The 24,142-nt window shown below is 40.5% G+C and overlaps 1 protein-coding gene across 2 annotated transcripts in view; it reads left to right on the top strand.

Moving 5' to 3' along the window:
- EPS8 (EGFR pathway substrate 8, signaling adaptor) overlaps positions 1-24,142 on the top strand; it is a 228,704-nt gene that overhangs the window by 126,085 nt on the left and 78,477 nt on the right. For both annotated transcript variants that reach the window (XM_075552027.1, XM_075552026.1), the window contains one exon: positions 22,702-22,768. In XM_075552027.1, coding sequence (XP_075408142.1) covers positions 22,710-22,768 — 59 coding nt within the window. In that variant the 5' untranslated portion in view covers positions 22,702-22,709. The remainder of the gene's footprint in view (positions 1-22,701; positions 22,769-24,142) is intronic.

A 24,142-nucleotide genomic window follows, 5' to 3' on the forward strand; every position in this document is an offset into this window, starting at 1 on the left:
CCCGCTTTTGGGCTGTGCTCCCCAAGGTCCCAGTTTGAAAGCACCCATTTCTCTGTAAAGATTTACCATCCTGAAAACTCACAGGGACAGTGTTCTGCCCAATACGGACACTGAGCGTTGGCGTCTACTCAATGCAGTGAACAGGGTTTTGTTTGTTTGTATTAAAATTTTTCACCATCTACTTCATGGCAATGGGTTTTGGGGCTATCACATTGATTCCACTCACAGCGAGCCTCTTACAACTGCAGAGCGCCTCCCAAACTCTGGGAGCAGACAGCCTGACTGTTCTTCCTCGGAGCAGTTGATGGACTTGTGGTCATTTCTTCAAAGTATCTCTTCCTTCCTACCTTAATTAGCCGACCTATCCAAACAACCGCATCTCATTTAAATTCTGAAACAGCATCCACAATGTGATCCGGGAACATGAAGATTGGGGAGGGGGGGTTATCCCTCTATTAATCCATATATTTTTCCATTTCTTAATTCACTCTAGAGTGGTTGAGTTTCAGTTTCAGGTGCTGAAATCCAGGAATGTCATTTCTGACAATGTTGTTTCTTGTTTTATAAGTTGACATTGCCCTAAAGTCGACATGCTAGTTAAAACAAGACAGCCCAGCACATTTCTGTCCAAGTACAATAGTAGCTCAGTTACTTATCTCCGATTTCCTGACTCGCCAAATCCAAATTCTTGAAGCACCTAAAGTTCGTGATTTTTATAGATTTTAATGTTTTGTTTCCTACTTATCCCTACTCTTCTTCATTTTTGTTTTCTTTAAATTCAATTGACTACTTAGTATAGGATAAATTTAGAACCATGTGCATTTTAGAATTATTTTTGCATAGATTGCAGCCATTCTTGAAACATTGAAAACACCTTTTGAAAATGCATAACTTATTTGTTCTAATGGTTTACTAATTATACTGATTTTTAAACAGAGAAATCCTGACTTAGTGCTTTCAGAATGAATCTCAGTTCATTGGTTTTTAGAAGTTCATAATGAGATTTTGCTTACCCCTAAAAGAAAAATACTCTTATTTTCTATCCATTCCTCCTAAATAATATACAGGAATAATAATAGAATTATTAGTTAATTTATTACATGCTGGCTTCTACATTTGATTGAAAACTCTAATGAAGAAAAGAGCCATGTCTATTTTGTTTGCTGAGCACTTGGTATCTAGAACTATAATTTTTAATATGGTAGCCATGATCTATGTGTTGATATTTATATTTGCATTTATTAAAATATAAAATAAACTCATTTCCTCAGTGGGAATAGCTATATTTGAAGTGTTCAGCATTTATTCTCAACTATTGTATTGAATGATGCTGATATGATATGGTACACTGCTATCCTTGTAGAAAGGTCTATAGATTTTTTTTCTTTTTAATCATTTTATTAGGGGCTCATACAACTCTTTTTTTTTGCCTGTGGAATGCTTTTATTGTACAATTTCTTTTTTTTAACAATTTATTAGGGGCTCATACAACTCTTATCACAGTCCATACATATACATACATCAGTTGTATAAAGCACATCTGTACATTCTTTGCCCTAATCATTTTTTTCTCCTCTTTTCTTTTTTTACATTTTATTAGGGACTCATACAACTCTTATCACAATCCATACATATACATACATCAATTGTATAAAGTACATCCATACATTCCCTGCCCCAATCATTCTCAAAGCATTTGCTCTCCACTTAAGCCCTTTGCATCAGGTCCTCTTTTTTTCCCTTCCCTCCTCTCTCCCCCCTCCCTCATGTGCCCTTGGTAATTTATACATCGTTATTTTGTCATATCTTGCCCTATCCGGAGTCTCCCCTCCCCCCAGGTCTATAGAACTTTAATGAATGAGAATACTGATAGTTACATAGTGATTACATTATAAATACAAGGGAGTTTCAAAAAGTTCATAAAAATGGAATCAAAAGATCATGGAATGAATGTTCAACAAACTTTTTAAAAAAACTAATATTATTGGGGGCTTGTACAACTTTTATCACAATCCATCCCTACATCCATTGTGTCAAGCCCATTTGTACATTTGTTGCCATCATCATTCTCAAAACATTTTCTTTCGACTTAAGCCCTTGGTATCAGCTCCTCATTTTCCCCCTCCCTCCCTGCTTCCCCCTCCCTCATGAACCCTTAATAATTTATAAATTATTATTATTTTGCCATATCTTACACTGTCTGACGTCTCCCTTCACCCACTTTTCTGTTGTCCATCCCTGAGGGAGGAGGCTGTATTTAGATCCTTGTAATCGGTTCCCCCTGTCTACCCCACCCTCCTTCCACCCTTCTGGTATCGCCACTCTCACCACTGGTCTTGAGTTCTACAAACTTTTTGAAGCCCCTTTCTACTTATTAAGTGAATAAAATAATTGGTATTCATGTGGCCTGGTACCAATTAATGCTGAATTGATCTTATTTGAACAACAATTTCAAAAATCAGTTTGTTTTTTAATTTGCATTTCCACAGTCAACACCAAATTAATGGATTTATCACTAATAAGAAGACAGTATGCAATAATGGCTGAAAGCATGACTTGTAACCAGTTCTTAGCGGTGGTATATATTAGCATTAAGCAATATGGCCAAATTATCCAACTTCTAAAAATTCCAGATTTCTCATTAAAATGAGGATAATAAGCTCATATAAGGTAATTAGGCATTAAATAGAATAATTCATGTAAAATGCGTGGCACAGTGGTTGACATACTGCAGAGCCTTAATAACTAAGTGTGCGTGCTCTTAGAATAGTGAACAAAGATGTGTCTAAATTTACCCCTGTTTGTGTATAATTTCAGGGTTACAGAAGAACTTTACTGTTCTCTTTGAGAACCTATAATTCAGCCGATACTTATCAAAGGTAGTATTATACACCATCATAGCTTATATTTTACTGCTTTTTGAGTATGAGATTTAATGATCTTGCAATCATCCTCATTAGATTTCATTTTGCTTCCTTAATTTCATGATGATGTAAACATCTAACCTAGGAAACAAAGATAAAGTTTCAAACTACTTCAAACAGCGTGAATTTTAAGAGAACCGCACAGAAAGATTTAATTTTTATTTTGGAGTCACACACACATTTACGAGTGCGAGTGTAAGTAAAAAGTATTGCTGCTAAGGTCCCAGTTCGTACTTGTGTAGGTTGATGTACTTTTACCGTGTTTCTGTGATCAGTGGCGGGCTGGAGGCAAGTTTTCAGTGGCTTAGTCTTTCTAGGGTGGCTTCATTCAAAACGTCCAAGGGTTGGCCCGGCTCGGTGTTTGCCTGCATGAAGGCAACACAGAAGGGACGGTGCCGTAGCAAAGTGTGCTGAAGAAATTAGATGGTGCCCAGCTATCAGATAGAATAACGTCTGGGGTCTTAAAGGCTTGTTTCGAAACCAGCAGCCTTCTCAGTGAGACGTCAACTAAATCCACATGGAAGAAGCACACCAACATCCATGAGCCAAGGATTGTAAATTATATAGTCCAAATCTGAAGGAGGGAATAAGATGAGAGCATAAATTCTGAGGCCCTGGTGTATAGAAGGCTTTGGATGAGAGTGGAAGGCCAAAATACATTTGCAGGATCTAAACAGGGAATACGCCTCCGGAGATTTCCCTCTAGTCATGACTGAGGGATGGGAATAACCTGGGGACCAGACAGAGCACTGGAGAGACGACTGTCGATTAAAGTGAATGGTTGAAACCTTGTCACTTGATCGCCCTTCTGATAAACTTTGGGCTTGATCTGGTTTTCAATATTTTCTGTGCTTTTTTTTCATATTGAGGTTTATCAGTTGTATTTTTGTCATTGTTGGTAGCTTTGAAACTTTTACGTGTATTTTTCTATGACTTTTTTGTATATCAAACCCGGGATAGGTGAATCTATAGATTTTCTCAAAGGCTACAGTGCAGTCATGGAGGCTTACTAGGTAGAAATTTTAGGAAAATAAGCAGTGGTGAGAAAAAGGTGAAGTTGTGCCAAAGAATTGTTTTCCTCCATCACAACTATGCATGTGCTCGGTTTTTAAGAGTAGCACGGGCTGGCTTAGGAGAGTTTCACTGGAAAACCATACCCCTTCTGCCCTACAGCCATGAACATGCACCTTCAGAGGTTTTGTTCCCCCAATTTTAAGAACAATTTAACAGGAATTCAAAAAAGGAACACAGCTGAGTCCCTGGAGGATGCCCCAACTGCCAATGTGCTGTAGTGTGAACTGAAGCCTGTAGAAGCTTTGTGGAAGGGTTAGATGGAGAGAACACCTTCAGAAGTGTATATACTTATTTGGAGAATATATTGAGAAACAATGGTGCCACACCTTGATATTTTTGTTTAATAAAGGTTTCAATGACTTGATATCAATACTTTTTGACTTACTTTATATATTTAGATATTGTCATTTAAGTGGACTTCTATTTTGGAGGAAAAAACCAATCTGGAGCAGAAAACAACGGGACTGACAATTCTGGGGGAAGAGAGGGAGGGCAGGGGAAAGGAAATGGGTGTTAACAAACCTAGGGACAGGGGAACAATAAGTGATCCAACATCTACAGTGAGGAGGGTGTAGGAGGCCTGGTAGGGATTGATCAAGGAAATGTAACCGAGAGGAATTACTGAAACCCTAATTAAGGCTGAGCATGATAGTGGGGCAAGAGGAAAGTATAAGGAAATAGGTGAAAGAATTAGGAGGCAAAGGGCATTTACAGAGGTCTAAATAGAGGCATATACATATGTAAATATAGTTATATATGATGACGGGGAAATAGATCTATGTGCATGTATTTATAGGTTTAATATTAAGGTAGCAGAAGGGCATTGGGCCTCTACTCAAGTACTTTCTCAATGCAAGAACACCTTGTTCTATTAAACTGGCATTCCATGATGCTCACCTTCCCAGCACAATCTCTGAGGACAAAGCAGGAGCATAAGCAAATGTGGTGAAGAAAGCTGATGGTGGCCAGCTATAAAAAAAGTATAGCATATGGGGTCTTAAAGCCTTGAAGATAAATAAACAAGCGGTCATCTAGCTGAGAAACAACAAAGCCCACATGGAAGAAGCACAGTGGCCGATGTGAGCACGAGGTGTCGAAGGGATCAGTTATCAGGCATCAAAGAACAAAAAAATCATATTACTGTGAATGAAATGGGGAGGAGTGCAGAGTGGAGACCCAAAGCCCATCTGTAGGCAACTGGACATCCCCTTACAGAAAGGTGGCGGGGAGGAGACAAGCCTGTCAGGGTGCAGTGTAGCAATGATGAAACATGCAACTTTCCTCTAGTTCTTTAATGCTTCAACCACCCCCTACTATCATGATTCTACCTTACAAATCCAGCTAGACCAGAGGATGTGCACTGGTACAGATAAGAACTGGCAACACAGGGAATCCAGGATAGATAAACCCCTCAGGACCAACAATGAGCGTAGCGATACCAGGAGGATAAGGGAAATGTGGGGTAAAAAGGGGAACCGATCACAGGATTTACGTATAACCCCCTCCCTGGGGGATGGACAACAGAAAAGTGAGTGAAGGGAGATGTTGGACAGTGTAAGATATGACAAAATAATAATTTATGAATTATGAAGGGTCCCTGAGGGAGGGGGAGGAAGGGAGGGGAAAATAAGGAACGGATACCAAGAGCTCAAGTAGAAAGCAAATGTTTTGAGAATGATGATGGCAACAAAAGTACAAATGTGCTTGACACCATGGTTGTATGTCTAGATTGTGATAAAAGTTGTATGAGCCCCCAATATAATGATTTGAAAAAAACCCCACAAACAAACCTAAAAAAAACAAACAGGAGGAGAATATTTAAGCTTCATTGAAGCAGCTAATTCTGTTGTATTTTTAAACTATGACTGGATTTATAGAAAATAAAGTACAGCATTAAAAAATTAAGAAGACCTGATATATCTGGGAATATTGCCTTTCTTTACGGAATATAGTATTTCCTTTCTGGGATTTGAAAAGTGTTTTGTTGTTAAAATAACAGTTAATAGTTAAATATATACTACCAAAACATCAGCTGACTACCTACAGTAAATTTCCTTTATTGTTTGTGTTTACGTGTTATGTCTGAATCCTGTGGTGCCTTTGTTTATAGTATAAACCTGGACTCATATTTCATAGTTCACTGGAATTCTCAAGTTCATATTAGAGGTGACTTGAAATTTCCTTCTAAGTTTTTTTATTAACAAATACTTATACTTAGATAGTAGAAATACATTACAAGAAAATGACAAACTAAGTGTATATACACAGTTCATTCCTTTCACATAAAGTGACAGTATCATGGAATTTTTTAAATGCAGAAAATCAGAGAGACAGAGGGAATTCAGGAAACCTATGGACGATTGTAATGAACCCAGAAGCCCCAGAAGCTGAAAGCTTAGCTGGTAGTGAGAGAAGCTGGTAAGCCCTCTGGTTTTTCACTTCAGAGCGCCGGAAAGACACAGTCCTGAGGGAAAGGCTGAAAGCAGGAGGATTGGTGCTGCGTTTGAAGTGAATGCAGGTTCCAGATGCCTGCCTCCTCTGTGGCAAAGCTGGAGAATGTGGACCAGTCGACTCTCCCTGGAGCGTGCCAAGGCGGTTGGAGAGTGGAGTGTTAAGTGAAAAGCTTACTAAGTAGCGAGGCACTCCTCCCACTCCTTCTATCATTAACAGAATATTGGCTGCTGGGTTTAGAGTCTCCAAGCATCACATTGGAAGATGCTTCTTTGAGGAATCTGATTCACCTATGTGAGAGTGTGCTAGGGTTTCTTTGGGGGGACCAACATGGCACCCGTAAGAAGATAGTGTTTAGCTTGTCAAACAGGTCACAGCTTGATGTCCTTATTTGGAGGGGCCACTGAGATAAATGGCTCACTGGAGGTGGGCCCCACTCTCTCTTACCTTAGACTTCATGTGGACATTCCTCGCTGAGACTTAGGCCAGCTCTGATGCGTCCACTGTCATTTGATCCATAAGACTTTCCCCCACTGGCCCGTGATCTCCCTATATTTTCCATCATTCTTTGTAGCTGCATGAGTCAGAAGAGGGATTTATGGACTGGTATAGGCCTTATGGACTGGTATAGGCCTTATGGACTGGTATAGGCCTTATGGACTTGATCTGGACTGGGCTGGATTTTTTCCCCCGAGATATAACTACCTCTCTTTTAAACATATAGGAGTGTCACTGGATTGGGTTCTTTAGTCAACCCGGCCTAACACAGAGACTCAAGGAGCCCAGCCTGGCGTTGGTGAAGACTGCTTGTTGACTAGCCCTACCATTAAATGGACTTTGTAACCAGCTCTTTCCTGTTTTGTCTTCAGAATGAGTAGCGATCACTAACCACTAGGCATTTGAAGGCAAAGACCAAAGCAAGCATGAGGAAACATGGTGAAAACAGATGGAATAAATGGTGAGGCTAGTGTAGGGCCAGGCTGTGTTTCCTTCTGTTGTACATAAGGTCTCTAGAATTTGGAGCTGACTGGGTGGCATCTACCAGCAACAAAAGGTCCACTGTGAGTTGTTTTATTTTACACTGATTTGTTTTCCGAGTTGGCTGATGTGCTACTGACTGTTAGAATTAGTCAGGGGAAGGCAGTTGCTGGAACTGGGTTTTACTTTGCTTTCTTTTGCTTGTTCTTAGTGCATCGTTTTCTAACAGGGTAGTAAGGCTGCCTCTGTTTTTAAAGATGAAATAAAAATTTAAAGAAGTGTATGTTTGTCTTTGTTAATAAATGGTAAGACATAAAAATAGAAATCAGACTGACCCATGGCCCTGCAGGGGACAGCACTGGAGACACAGTGTGGGGAATGCGCCCGACCTGATCCCACCACACCAAGGCAAAGCACTGGGGGAGTGCAGCAGAACAGCAAGGGAATGGAGTGGCAAGGTCCCCAGGGAATGCTGAAAGTGGACTTTGGGGCCAGGGCGTGGTGCCCCAACAGACTGGACTGGAAAACACTCCTAAGGGCCAGCAAATGATCCCTGAACTAACTACAAGCTTTTCTTTCTTGTTGAGTTTCGTTTTGTTCTTTGTCAGTGGTATGTTGTTGTTGTTTTGTTGTATATTGTTGCTTGGTTTTGCTCTATCTTGTTTTGTGCATGCTATTATCTCCGCAGGTCTGTCCAAATAAGATAGGCTGGATGAACTATCTGGAGGAAAAACAACGGGACTGACAGTTATGGGGGGACCTGGGATAGGGGGAGGTGGGGGGAAAGGGAATGATGTTAACAAGCACAGGGACAAGGGAACAACAAGTGACCCAAATTGGTGGTGAGGTGGGTGTGGCAGGCATCGTATGGCATGATCAAGGGTAATGGAACTAAGAGGTATAGCTGAAACCCAGGTGGAGACGGAACATGATAGTGAGACAGGAGGAAAGTCAAGGGAAATAGAGGAAAGAGCTTGGAGGCAAAGGGCATTTATAGAGGTCTAGATAAAGACATGTACATATGCAAATATATTTATATATGAGAATGGGGAAATAGAGCTATGTGCCTATATTTATAGGTTTAGTATTAAGGTGGCCGAAGGATATTGGGCTTCCACTCAAGTACTCCCTCAATGCAAGAATACTTTCTTCTTTTAAATTGGCATTCTATGATGCTCACCGTCCCGACACAACTGCTGAAGCCAAAGCAGGTGAACAAGTAAATGTGAAGAAAGCTGATGGTGCCCAGCTATCAAAAGAGATAGTGTCTGGGGTCTTAAATGCTTGAAGGTAAACAAGCGGCCATCTAGCTCAGAAGCAACAAAGCCCATATGGAAGAAGCAAACCAGCCTGTGCGATCATGAGGTGTCAAAGGGATCAGGTATAAGGCATCATTAGAACTAAAAAAATCTTACCATAGTGAATGAAGGGGGAAGTGCAGAGTAGAGACCCAAAGCTCATTTGTCAGCCACTGGAGATCCCCTTGCAGAGGGGTCTAGGGGAGATTAGTCAGTCAGGGTGCGATGTAGCACCAATGAAGAATACAGCTTTCCTCCGGTTCCTAAATGCTTCTTATCCTCCCCTTCTCCCCCACCCACTATCATGATCCGAATTCTACCTTGCAAGTCTGGCTAGACCAGAGGATGTACAGTGGTGCAGATATGAGCTGGAGGCCCAGGGAATCCAGGGCGGATGATACCTTCAGGACCAGGGGTGTGAGGGGCGATACTGGAAGGTTAGAGGAAGAGGGGATTGGAAGGAGGGAACTGATTACAAGAATCTATGAGTGACCTCCTCCCTGGGGAATGGACAACAGAAAAGGGGGTGAAGGGAGACGTTGGACAGGGCAAGATATGATAAAATGATGATTTATAAATTATCAAGGGCTCATGAGGGAGGGGGAGCGGAGAGGGAGGGGAACAAAAGAGGACCTGATGCAAAGGGCTTAAATGGAGAGCAAATGCTTTGAAAATATGAGGGCAAAGAATGTATAGATGTGCTTTACACAATTGATGTGTGTATGGATTGTGATGAGTTGTATGAGCCCCTAATAAAATGTTTTAAAAAAGGAAATCAGAAGTACTTAATGATTTTAGCGTTTTACATTACCTGCCTGGTCAAGAACTTTCCATGGATATATAAAGTTATTATACATATTTATATAGATGGCAATTTAACAGTAGCAAAATTACAGTTATGAAGTCGCAATGAAAATAATGTAATGGGCAGTGGCGGGAATCATGGGCTGTTGCGTAGAAAAAAAAAAGGGAATAATGTTTTGGTTGGGTGACCACAACATGAGGAACTGTATTAAAGGATCACGGCATTAGGAAGGTTGAGAACCACTGAACTAGATTAACATTTGTTCTAATAAAGCAAAGAACAATTCAAATAGTAAACATCCGGTGGTCCTGGGCCACCACCATAAATTGTGCACCCTCAAGGCAGGAGACACAAGCTAAACTCCAAAGTCAGCTAGTTGTCTACCTTTGGGGTAGCAATCATCTGCTGCTGCTTTGATTAGAGAGTTTCCGCCTTAAGTCCATGGGATACAGATGAGTTTGTGGCAAGCCCAGTTCACTTCGTGGGATTTTCGCATCAAGTCCTTCTGATGTGGCCTGTGAAAAATGTGTTACTTGAAAGAACAACATCTCAAGTCCCAGTAGTCGATAGCACCAGCCTGGCTCACCAGGGGCTGCATAAAAACTAGAGCAAAAGTGCCCATTGGGAACATACGACTGGGCATCATCTCCCCTTGGGTTCTCAGTATTGCTGAATGGGTTTCCCTGTGAGAGTTGCTCCTCCCTGTTTACCCACCAACACAAATGTACTTTCCTTCTCTGAGACAATACATCTCCCCTCCCCGCATCTTGACTTGTATTTCCAGTGAGATTTGCTTATGGGTGTCTGTTGTTTGTAGGTGACTAGCACAATGTTGCATGGCAGTAACTGAATGGTCTTCTTCTCCCACATCTTGAAAAGCCGGCCCCAGCCGAGGTGGGGGATCCTCTGCTTAGGTAGTTCATGGGAGTAGAAAGCCTCATCTTTCTCGTGAGGAGTGGCTGGGAGTTTCGAATTAGTGACCTTGTTAGGTTTCTCTCTCCAGCCTAAATTCCAACCTCAGTCCTTGGCTCCGCGTGAGAAAGATTTCACGCCGAAGCCGGGCTTGTGATCCAAGTGAATTTAATGAAAGTTCAAAGAAGCATCAGGTTTTACGCGGCACCCATAGGGTTCCTTTGTCCATGCGGCCTGGCAGAGACTGCTCTGGGTCACGCAAGGATCTCTCCTCCCAGGAAGACGACCAGACCACCCAAGCAAGCCAAGCCCCCCTCCCTTCCGGTCCCTGCCTTTTCAAGTGTTCCTGGGGGAGGTGTGGTGAATGACCCCAGGTCGCTCCCATTGGCTGAATTGCTATCACCTGGCCCAGGTGGGCTGCTCCAGGTGTAATGCCCATCCACGCCCACCGGCGGGAAAATCCAGCTTTCCCATGCTGGCTCTCCTGGGCATGCGTAAATGAACTTCCCAATTCCCTAGGCTAAGCTGCCTAACAACCTTTTGGTTAGCAGCCTAATGTATAACCACTATGCCACCAGGGCTCCTTGATGTACAGTTTGTAAACTTGATAGTGTTACATCTCTAGACTGAAAATGGCTAGTAAATCAACAGTATTTGTTTGCTGCTTAATGTTCTTTGCTCTAGGTAACCCAGGGGAAGGAAGTCACGTGGTAAAAGAATGGTTAAACAGTAAAATGTTTTATGTTATCCCTGGTTAGAATGCATCACACTTTGCTTATAAAGTTTTATGATTTACTATTTTTAGAGTTCACTTAGTACATCAAAAGTAATTTGAATTCCAGAGTTTCAGACTCGAGTGATCCTTTTAGAGAGAGTTTATGTTCTCTCTTCTAGCCAGGTTAGAGTAGACCACATTTAGTTCTTTATCTCTTTGTTTTGTAAAATAAGTTGAATGTTTGTAACTTAGCATATGCAACAAAGTCTTACCCTGAAAAAAGAATATCTAACAATATATCACACAAGGCCCTGATTTTTCTCTCAGGTTGTAGTATTTTTATACTACTCAGTGACACATAACTTAGGAACTTTCCCACTTAAATTCATAGAACATCCACAAACACTAATTTTTGAGACTGATTTACAAAACAGTGGCGCATCTTAATAATAAAAAAAAGAGTTACCAGGAAGTGAGTGAGTGAGTTGGGTAGGATGGGTTCCTTTACTTTTTGTTCCAAAATGCTCCTCCTGAGAACCGAATGACAGAGTTCCACTTTTATTTCTATTCAGTGTCTACAGTGAGTATTCCTTTGTCCCCCTCTCTGCTGAGAATCCGTTCTCAGTAGGGTTTTCCTTCTGGGAGGTGTGAACTCCAGAGGCTTTTCTTACTTTTTATAATTCTGATCATCTTTTGGTGGTGTTAGCCAAGACATTTTCTTCAGGGCTGGGATCTAGCCCACGCACAGTATTCACTTGCTTCCTCTTACAGCTGTTTAGCGCAGAGATTGTTGAAGTCCCCTGAAAAGGGAGTCTTACCGAGGATTATGAGCCATCTATGAGGGGCTTCAAAAAGATTGTGGGACAGTTTCCGTTATCTTTCTATTCCATTTTCAAGAACTTTTCGGAGACTTCTCATGTTCCAGGACATGAGCCATTGGAAACATGATGGAGTTCACTACGACTCTGACATACATGTGTCCATGAGTCAGCTCGCTGGGTGGTAACTGTTGTATGAGTTTGATTTTCTATGTTACAGATTACTTCTTATTCCCAGAAAAAGACTTTACAATGTTAAAATATAAAATGCTAGGTCACCTTGGACATAAATCAGCATTTGAGAGTTGTGAAGTATAACTTCTGCTATCTCAGTTCTATTGTTTGAGAGCTACACATGCCCAGTACAGATATGATGCATGCAGTCTCTTCTCAGTTGAGAATGATATCGTCTATTGCTGGAAAATAAAACTTTTTAGCCCCTCATTTTAGTGGGGGAAAAAAATAAAAATTACAACCACCACCAAAATAACCTGACAGAATGAATGAGTACGTTAATAAATGAAAGAAAATAAACAAGTGTTGCATAAAAGTAATTCTGTGTACTTTATGCAGATCCTCCCCGTTCCAGGAGATGGAGCAGAACTCTGTGCCTTAAATGTGGCTGCACGCGGTGACTTCTTTCCAAAGGGGACAGTGTGAACAGCAGGAGCTTAATCGTAGAGAAGCCTGACAAACATGATCTCAGTCTGGTGTTCAAAGCTAGTCCCATGCTGTCATGATGTGATAAGCTCGGCATGGCACAGCGCCTCTGTGACTTTGCTCCCCAAATCCATAAACCCAGTCTAATTGCGAATTAAACAGCAGAACAAAGCAGAACAACAAACGCCACTTGAGGACTATCCTACAGAATGTTTGACAGCTTCTCTCAGAATTTCCAAACTCTCAAAAGCAAGGAGAGTCTGAGAAAGTCTCAGTCTAGAGGAGGGATTCTCAGCCTTCCTAATGCTGCCACCCTTTCATCCAGTTCCTCACGTTTGGTAACCCCAGCCATAAAATAATTTCCATTGCTACTTCATCACTGTAATTTTGTTACTGTTATGAATCGGGCGGGACGTGTGAAAGGTTCTTCAACCCCCAAAGGGGTTGTGACCCACAGGTTGAGGACTGCTTGTCTAGAGGAACCTCAGTAGACTTGAGGACTTACTGTCATATAGTGTGTTGGTGGGATTCTGGACCAGAAAAACAAGGCGCTTGTTAAAAGGACTGAAGAATTGACTTTAATAACAACACAGCAACATTCATATATTACTGGGACAAATATACCATACTAAGATGTTAGTAGTAGGGAAATGGTTATAAAGTGTACAGTCACTCTCACGGCTATCTTTAAAACGTCTCTGTTAAATTTAAAACTATTGCAAATCAAAAGCCTATGAGAAATTTAAAAACATGCCACATAATTAGCCTGCAGTATTAAATAGTCCTCACCTGTGATAGAGTGAATGGCATTGCCTTTGAGAGTGACACTGGCAGTAAGGAGACGGTTACACCTACTTCAACACCTCTACTGATAAAGAATATGAGCAAGCAAAGATAAATTTATTATAGCAGTCACATGCAATGCTATTTGTAAGTCTGGTATTAATCATGGAAAAAAACATCTCATCAGGTAGATAAGATTTTTGATAAAGGCTTTTATTCAAACCTATGTACAGAGGTACATGTAAAAAGAAAACTCATAAATAAGTAAATATATGGTGGCTTCAGTTAAAATTCTTCATATCAGTTTGTGAAGTTTAATAGACAACTTACTGAGAAGTAGCACATGGTCTGTTTCATTCCTCACCTCTCCCCACATCCAATCTCTGGGTTTGGTTAAGTGGGGTAAGAAACCAGACCATAGATAGGAATTGAGACAATTTCTTTACTTTAAAAAAATTAATTTATTCATTTTTAATTGGGAGTTAATACATACATCCTTCCATAGTTCAATCATGTCAAGCAGTATTGTGTAATTGCTAGCAAAATCAGTTCAATTTATTCACTTTCTGAATATTGTTCCCCTTTCTGTCATATTTTAATTGTGTTAGCGCTGACCTTAATTGGAGACTTCCTTCCTCTTACACCTTGTATTCATTTCATTTTAAATGGGGAAATACAAATGATTAGGAAAAACTCAGGACTATTCTGGTATTTGGTATTTTGATAGGAATGAAGTACTCTAAAGACCTCCTTTCTTAAAAAGTATCACAAATATGGCAAATATCAAACCTAGAAAGTATTCAGGATAAATATTTAACTGGGGAAAACGATATTTCTCAAGCTAGATTCAGCTTAACTAAATTTTAAAAATTAAAAGTAGTTTTTAATATCAGGAGTTTCTTGATTTGACAACATTTTTCATATTCTTCAGTTAATACAAAATATGTTTACAAAGCAATACAGAGTGACATTTTTGACAAATAATACCCCTTATCTATAGTGTCCCTTCCAAATTAGCTTCATTTCCTTCATAACTTAAGACAATGTGTGACTCAAATAAGGACTGTCAGTAAACCACTTTGAGAGTTTAAACCTTTATAACTTGTTGGAAAGAAAATGGGATAAAAGCCAGGTCAGAGTTTGAATCCTGGTTCCAGCTCTAGGTTCATATGTTACCACTTAGTTAAACATCTTAAGCACTTTGACACAGTCTTGGCTATGATAGAGCTAACACCTCTCTTAGAAGGTTCTTCTTTTTTAAAATAGTTTTATTGCCATATAATTCACATATCCTACAAATTAATCATTCACTCATATTAAGAAAATTTGAACAGTCATCTCCACAATCAATTTCAGAATATTTACTTCCTGTGCTATTGTTGATATCTCCGTGTTTACCCCCATTCTCCCTTGTCTTGCTCCTCGCCAATGATCCATCTAGTTATTCTCTCTGTAGATCTATCTTAGATTTCACAGAAACTCACTCACTCATTCACTCACTCACAGGAAACAAAGAAAACCTCCCCAAACCAACAATAATAACTTGAAAAATACATAAAAACCTCAGTTGCAAAGAAAGCAGAAAATATTAAAAATGGAACCAAATTTAAAATAAGTCAAAAGGAGATTGAATTATAGCAACTACATTTTAACCTAACTTTGTCCGCCTTAATCGACTTTACAGCGCTCTCTAGCTGACAGCAAGCTTCCTCACATCTCTGGACTACACTCGGGGGGGGGGGGGTCACTGGAGGGTTGATTCAGATGCAGACCCTGCAGCTGTATTTTGGCTCATTTCCACTGTCATCCAAAGCATTCTGTGAACTGGGTGTTCAAAATTTAAGCTCAGGTACTTTCCCTCCTTTGGATATGGATTTTATTATTTACAATTCTTGGATCACACAGGCTTGTGTGCTTTCTGCATGTCGACTTACTTGATGCCTCATTTAGACAGCGACTTGTTTGAAGACAAGACTAGGACCCCGGACTGTGTTCTTTCTGATAGCTGACACCATGTAGTTTCTTCCCCACGCTCTGCTATGGCACCTGTATCTTCAGTGTCTCTTCATGAGGGTGAGCATTGAGCAGAGCCATGTCATAAGATCTAACTGCCCTATAAGATTCTCTTAGGAGGAAATGAGGTGAAGTTTAAGTCTTATATGAAGTAGATGCTCATTAAATGTAGCATTAAATTATTTTATTGATATTTGGTGTGTGTATGAAAATTTACAAAGCAAAACAGTTTCCCGTTGAGCACTTTTTACACAGTCTTCTGTGTCATTGGTTAGATTCTTAAATTGCATCTGCATTCTCATCATTTCCATTCTCGTTTCTGCAATCCTAGTACCTTCCTCTCACCACCTCCCCAACTCTCTCTTCCATGTTTCAGAGTAGCTGTTGTCTATTTGGTCTCATGGATAATTTTTCATCGTGTACAATACTCTAGTGACTTTCTTATGTACTAAACTGATATTTAGTCAATGTGATTCAAAAGGATAAATTTTGTTCATGGTTTAAAAGAGGATCTCAGAGCAGTAGTTTGGGGGACTCCTCCCATCTCAGGGGTCCAGTAAGATTGGATTGATGGAGAATATGAAGCTCTGTTCCATATTTTTACCCTATTACATAGTCCATTTACGGTGCCCCCGATCTGAGTGGCAGCCAGGCATCATCCAGATGTTATGTCCTCAAAATATCAGAGGGTGTGGTTTTTGAGGATACTTGGTCCCGTAGTACAGTTCCTTTTTTAATTTTGGGGTTTCATTTCCTTTTTTCTCTTAATGAAAAGAAGACCAATAGTCGTATTGTATATAGCTACTATAAGCTTATATGCCCCCCTACACTGATCACCAAAGTGGAGTGTTAGAATATCATGCCAACTGATTGAATTGTCCTATGAGAATATGACCCTAAGTCTTCCAACAGAATATTAACTCCGTGAAGTAATTGGTTATACTTAATGAGTATCAGTAGTATAGCTCTTGATTACTAAATTAAAGGTAGCTTTCTTTACCTTTCCCCTCATCTTTTCTTCTCTCACTGATTATATTTGATTAAACAGAATGACTTTTATGTCTAGTCATTCATGGCATTATATGGTTTTAAAACTTTCAGAATACCACACATGGCACCAATCTCTTTGTGTCAACTTCCTCTACAAAAAGAAAAGGAAAACTAGTAACTCTTTAAGTATTAATGTGAAGATTAAATTAGATGAACAGTTCTACCCTGCACATAGGGAGTTACATGGGTCACAATTAAATTGATGACAAATGACAATACAGTTTTAATGCTCATTTTTCCTCTGTACAGTATCATCAGTGCTTTCAAACTAAGATTAGTAATTTCCCTGTGTAGCATTCACCTGTGCTGAAGTCATCATGTGAGTTCAGGGACTGGGCAAGAACTAGAGGCAAATACGCCAGGTAGTACTGAGAGAGCATGTATGGGTTTTCTCTGGGTTAAGCATTCCTATAGAATAGCATATTTTGAACAGATAATAGCATTAAAGTGTTGTTTATACAATTTTAAAAATGTTTTTTTTGCCAATTGTTAGACTAACAATAGTCTTCATTGGACACATACTTCCCCCCACATTGCATCTTTACTTATAAAAAGTCTTTAAAACGTTCTTAAAATTGAAAGAAGAAGAACCAAGCTGAGCTTTGACCCATTTCTTCCTGATTCATTTCTGGCCAATGAAAGAAAAGTTAATGGATCTAAATATGTAAAATGTTGATGAACCAGAATGGTAACAAGAATTGGAAAGCTTACAGGATGATGGTCTGCTAGAAACTTAATTTCCACTTATGAATTTTCCCTTCTTATGTGTCTCACACAGAGTCCAAATCTCTTGACTGTCAGAGTCAGACACAATGGTGTCCCACTCCAAGAAAACTGCCGTTGTGAACGTTGCTCTCCACAGTTCTGTTTCCCAGTCAAGCTTTTGAAAGGGCTCCCTGGACCTCTTTGATGTCTCCCATCCCAGGGTTTGACCTGTAATTTCTTCCATTCTGGTGATGGATCCATTTCACCCCCATTTAAAAAATTCTCATCTATGCTGACTAGACTGGACTGGCTCGACCTCGTTTGAACCACGGGGAACAAGACAGATAATTGATGGCTGTGTGTTGATTTCAAGGTGTAAAATTAAAGTACTTGAGCATGTCCATGAGAGAGCACAGTGCTTCCCTATGGCCTAGAACTTATTGTGGTGCTTTCAGGAGGGTTAGCCATGATTAGAACTGCAGTAGTAGTTTGCTCTTAATAGGGTTCTAATTTTATTCCTATGTGAATATTCTTTATTACTGACTCTTCGACTGGTTAACAGAGGAGAGTGGGCTCTGCTGACAACACAAGTCAAAGGTTGAGAAGCGGATGCTCACTAGAGCATCTTGTCCACGGGGAGAGACTGCCCTCGGCGGACCACGGGAAATATTCGGGGCTTTCAAAAGCAGCATGTTGGCTTTATGGGCTCTGGTACAAAGGGTTTCAATTGCCAGGAGGGCACTGAGTAGATTTTTGTTTTGTTTTGTTTTTCTGCGAAGGTACAGCAGGCCAAATAAGTTGGGAACCTGTTTCGTCTAGAAGATATTGTAGAAGATAAAATATATGTTGATTCAGAAGATTTAAAGCAAGGTTTTGTTTCTTATTTCCTAACCCCCAAATATTGATATCTTATGCTCATCAAATTACATATTAAGTTTCAGTTCAGGTTGATACAGAGTCTTCCTGTGAAAGCCCTCATGAATGATCATCAGATTTTGTCTTGGTTATAATATAAATCAAGAGACCTGAATTAAAGTAAATTAAAATTTAGCTATAGCTATTTCAAGATACTCTGTCACACCCAAACAAAAGAAAAACCCTATATCAACGACATAAGAAGTCGGTGACTTTTTTGAGAGAGAAAGTAATTTCGAGGACAATTCAATTGAGAATGAACCACTAGCTGTGTAGGAGTCCAGGTGGACTGATGGGCTATGTACTGGGCTGTTATCTTTAAGGTCAGCGGCTTGAACCCGGAGGACAAAGACGAAGCCTTCTGCTCCTGTACAGATCTATGTCCCACAGGGACAGTTCAGCTCTGCCCTATAGGTAGGATTTCTGTGAATTGGGATCGGTTTGATGTCATTGGGTGACTGGTTGTGTGGTGCTAGCCTGGGTTGGTGACATTCAAGAATTGAGTCAGGAATATATACAGTCATTTATCAGTTTGAAAATTGATGCTATATGCATAAAAGAGAGGAACGAGAGGGGAATCTAAATTTTATTTATATTTGAGAATCAAAACTTCCTAATACAAATTTAACTTGATGGTTTAGTCCTATTGTTGTGTTATTCTACGGAGTTCTGGTGGTACTATCGAACGAGTGTTAGACTGCTAACTCACTACCAAGTGTAAAGTTCAGACCCACCGGCTGCTGGGTGGGAGAAAGATGATGCTCTGGGGACCATCTATTATGGCTATTATGAGTCAGAGTCCACTTGGTGGCAGAGGGGTGGGTAATCTTACTCATTTCTTCTAACAGTGACGTTCATACATTCTACTTACTTTACTGAGAAAATTGCAGTGTTTAAACACTTTTTTGGTGTGATTAACTTAGATCTGAAAGTTATCATTTTTTCATTATGATTGCCAAAAAAATGTTATTTTCTGCAGAAAATGAGAAAATTATAGTATGGCTTCTAAGTATTTTCTTAAGGAAATTCATGCCCTTGGTTGGATGCTATCATAACAGTTTTAGTTTATTGTTTTAATGGAATTGACTAGTTAATTTAGTAGAAGTAATAGAAGTTGTACGTCTTTAAACTTGTTAAAGAAAAACTGGTCTCCTAAGAGTGTTTAAGGTGCTTTAACAAAATTAAACTGTCTTTTTGATTTAAAAATTTGACTCCTTTAAATTACGTATATGGTCTACATAAATATAAACTGGATATTCTTTTAAAAACCTAAAGGAAGAAGCAAACAAACATTTATAATTGTTTCCTTTGTAAGGTGAACACTCAATTGCTATATTGAAATATCTGAAAATCTCTGTATTGCTACGAGAACATCGATGGCAAGCGAAACTATTATTGTCAAATGAAAACAAGTTTCTATATTTAAAATGCCATTTAGCAAATTGACATTTTTTATTCCCCTTTCTAAGGTTCTCTTATTCTGATAGATCACTGTTAAACAAAACACAAACCATGCATTTATTTGACTGTCATGAAGAATTAAAAATGAAAATGATGAGATGCTGTGGCTATCACTTTTCATTAAAACCAGCTGCTGTGGTTTTAAAATGCAAACCAGATCAACATCAGCACAGACCCCAGAGGCTTAATTTATATACTGAATGAAGCAGCTTGTTTTGAAAGAAGGCCTTTTTTCCTTTTGACCTTGGAAAAAGCTTGCATATCTATCTCATTCGACCTTGAACACTAGTCCTGTGAGCTAGGAAGACTGGGAGTTGACTCTGGTTTACAGATGGGAAAGTGGGAACAGAGCCCCGAGTGACGGCTGGTGGAGGCCTGTGTTGGAGTTCCAGGGGTGTGACGGTGAAAGCTGGCGTCCTCACTGGGAAGGCTGTAGCAGTGCTAGGTCCCATTTGTGAGAACAAAAAATAAAAGAAACCAAGGATGTCGAAATGTAATAGAAATGCCACATACTTCTATAAATTCAGTGCCAATTCAGCGTTGAAGGCCGTTTTTCTTTTTTTATTAATGTCGAAATGCCCTAATCTCTGTAAATAATTCATCCCTATTGCCATCGAGCTGATTCTGAGGGCTCCCCTAGCCGCTCCTGTGCGTTTCTGAGACTGTAACTCGTACAAGGGTAGAAGCCCTGCTTTTCTCCTACAGAGTGGCTAGTGGTTTCGAAGATCACCGCCCAACCTATAACCACTCTGACACCAGGGATCCTTATACATAACTGGGATAATTGGATTATGCTCTCAGGAAATCTTGGATTTAACTTGTGTTGCAAGGCCCTTTATAAATCCCATCTATTCTTGAAGCATGAGATCAATTTATAAATCCCATCTATTCTTGAAGAAGGAGGTCAATTCCCAGGCCTTTCAGAAAGTGGTAGCACTTTGCAGGGCTTTGCTGCTCCTGAACCTGTAATGGGTTTAGAATAGAGCCTTGTATGCTGGGACTTACTTATTTAGTCTACTAAATATCAGTTTATTTTTATCTCTTTAAGAATACAAAAACCTTGTTGCGTGGACCTCTTTCTCTACTTCTAATAAATATTTAATGAACACCTGGTACTATGCATACCTGCTACTTCTATTCTTGTTACATAAAATTACACTAGTCATCCAACACATTTCCTTGTCCTGATGGAGTTAGAATTAACTCTTAAAGTTAAAACTTATTTTTTAAACATGAAAAATTACAACTCTTTTAACTTGGAAAAAATGGTGGGACTTTAACTTATCCCCAGAGGTCAGTAAAAGGTTTCCTGAGAAGTTGGTGATAAAACCTAGATCTGATTGTCTGGTATGTGAATTATATGCCAATAAAACTGTTAGAAAATTCAAAAATAAAATACTTACTGATCAGGTAAAACCTAGTTCTGAACAATTAGAAAGATTCGAAGTTAAACCACAGCCATTGAATTAATTCGTAGAGATGGAATGACTGCTGTCCAGGGTTTCTTACACAGTAAGTCTTTCAAGAGAAGATAGCCTTGCTTTGTCCACTAGATTAGCAGGTAGCAGTGAATTGCTTATCCTCCTGCCCCTCCTGCCTCAACGTGACATTCCCAGGTCTTTCTGTAGCCCTTCTTGCTCTAGATAGCCACCCTGGTGGTGCGGGTGCTTAAGAGCTGGGTCACTAACTCCCCAGCTGTGTCTGGGGAGAAAGATGAAGACTGCGTGCTCCAGTGAAGGTGGTGGCCTTGGAAACCCCAGGGCGCGCTTCTACCAAGTCCTGTTGGGTTACTCTGAGTGAGAATTTCCTGATGGCAGTAGGTTTCCTCTGCCCTACAGTGCTGGATTGTTTCCCTATTTATTACCTGTGCTCCTCTCCCACTCTGGATTTCCCCTTGCATAGGTACCACTGTGCTGATAATTGCTTCTTTATTTGTGAAGGATCTGGCCCTCTCCCTAATTTATTGGCCCCGGAAGGAGGATTCTGACTGTTTGTTCACTTCCATAGTTCCAGGTGCTGTCACACAGGGCACCTCAGAGTTACTGCTTTTCCTGCCTCTCTCCCCCTGGTCCTGCGAGCGTAGGTCCCGCCCATTTCTGTTACTGTGAGATGAGACTAAAGAAGTACGTGAAAAGATAACAAGTCAGAAAAATAAAACCAGATGTGCTTTTGTGACACAGAACCTGGGGAGGAAATAGAGAGAAATCAGTGTTGCCTGAGAAAAGACAACAAGGAAATCGTTTGAATTTGTCAGCAGTTTAAATCCACCAGCTGCTCCGAGGGAGTAAAGACGAGGCAGTCAGCTCCGCACAGTGACAGCCCGGGAACGCGCTGGGGCAGCTCTCCTCTCTGCCTGGTAGGCTTTCTATGAGTCGGAAATGATTCAGTGCCAACCTCACAGACAATAACAACTCATTCCTGCTCATTGCACTAAGAGAAAATCTGTGAAATAGGTTCCAAGATGTTTTCAGAAGTTAAATATGTGTGGATATTTTTGTCCCTTGTAAAAAGTAAAAAAAGAATGAGTAAATGAACCCTTTATTGAAAAAAGATTACATGGATCCCGTATTGACAGATAGACTTTGAAGGGTACAAGGAAAGAAGGAAGAAATAAGTAAAGAAAACTACATGCTGGCTTAAATGGAAATTGATGACTTAAAAAATGCATATCTTCAAATGACATTAAAAATTCCTATCTTTAAATCCCATTAGACATGCCCCAGGTGATGTTTTCTCCTTTTGTTCTATTATATAGTTCTTGATTTGTTTAAGTAGGTTATAATGAAAAAAAATTCTTAAAGCTCAAAAGTGACTTTAGGGGGACTAGAATATGAAGTTGTGCCTTTGTACTTAGAAGATTTAGGACTCTATTCTAGCTATTGCTTTTGCACTTGCCCAAACCTGGGCACACTCTTAGTGGGTTAATGTTAAGCGCCCTTTGGCTCCTTGTTTCGATGGCTTTCTGTACTTTTGGAGCCTGCGCTCTTGGAGGGTGGCAGACTCTGTCTCCGTCTGACCCTTGTCATGGTTTATGGCAGTAACACGTATTTGCTGAATGAATAACTTTTCGAAACGGAGGTGTCATAGTCTTAATTGCTTTCCACTTATGAGCGTTTCTTGTTTCACAATCTGGTTGCAGAAGCCACGATGAATGGTCACGTTTCTCATCATCCCAGTGGTTTCGGCGTATACTCACCCCAAATGAAGTAAGTGCAAAGGTTTTTACTTAATTTGTTTTGGGGGGGATTTGATGGTTTTATACTTTTAACGAATAAGTGCAGTTTTTTATGGAGTTCACTTCTTAGTAATGAAATCATTTCTTTGTAGCACTGGAGTCTGTTTTCACTAGAGGTTTATTGTTTCTGAAGAAGAATAAGATCGTTAAGTAAAGGCTTACCTTAATGACAGTGGTGTCAGAATTGGACACTATTTAATTCTGGTATTTTACAGATTACTGCTTTCCAAAATTGTGTACATACTTTACTCCGCTATTTCTCTGTGGCATTCTGTCCTTTCTGTTCATACAGTGTCAGCATTTCAGGTGTCATGAATGTCGCCTTGTCAGGGTATCAAGACAGTTGCCATTGTGACAAGTGATAGTAAGACCAGGCCAACAGACCAAACAATTCCTAAGGCTCCGGTGTAACTTGAAATCACGACTCTGACTGGAGAGGCAATCGCTTTAGATCGTGTGGTTCAGGTTGTTATTCAATGCTGGGCATTGTGATCAAGATCAATAGCTCACTCTTCTGCTCGGGTCCTCTAAGAATGGTGTGGGGCCCAGGACCGACCTCCTCTGGCTCACTGTGGGCTGGGGGCAGGAGAGGGAGAGCGAGGGAGAGAACCCCCAGCTCTTTCCTGATTTCGGTGAGGCAGGGGTCCCATATGCTTCCACCCACTTCCTTCTTTTCCAATTCTGACACCAACTGCCCTTCCCGCATCCCTCTACGTCCCAGCCGGGCACGGTAATTTGTGACAGTGGCCGCTCGGAACTCACAGACTGTACTTACAATTATGCAGTTTATTAGGGACGTTACAGGTTACCATTAGAATCAGAAATGCTGGGAACAGCCCTTCCGGGCAGGACAGCCTTTTCTCAGCTGCGCCTAAGGCACGCCTCTCCCTGGTTGCTGGCTGCTCCATCACATGGTCCCTTGGCCTCTGCCCTGTTTAGGCAATGTTACTGAGCTGTTTTAGCGTTGCCAATAGTTACCTAAATGCCAGCCTGTCCTGCCATAAATCTCAGTCTGAGAGTGCTCTGCTGTAGTTCATGGGTCAACACACCTAGTCCTCCCCAGAAGGTGCCTCGAGGCACACTTCTTCACAAGCAAGCCTGCTGGCCCAAGACACTCAGCCCGACTCACTGAGTCCAGAAGGCTGCTGCTCTGGCTCACGCTCTGGCTCTTGGTTCCGCTGCTGCTTCTAGTGGCAACAGCTTTGTGCCTGGACCAATGAGGTTCAAAGTGCAGGGATCTTGCTTTCCACTCCTGGCACTTTATCCTTGAGAGCAGTGAGATAGTCTCCCCTTCACAATTTCAAATGGCTCGTTTTATACCTAGCAGTTTGGCAAAACTGACCCA

The sequence above is a fragment of the Tenrec ecaudatus genome, chromosome 6 (assembly GCF_050624435.1).
Source record: "Tenrec ecaudatus isolate mTenEca1 chromosome 6, mTenEca1.hap1, whole genome shotgun sequence".
In the NCBI taxonomy this organism is placed as follows: Eukaryota; Metazoa; Chordata; class Mammalia; order Afrosoricida; family Tenrecidae; genus Tenrec; species Tenrec ecaudatus.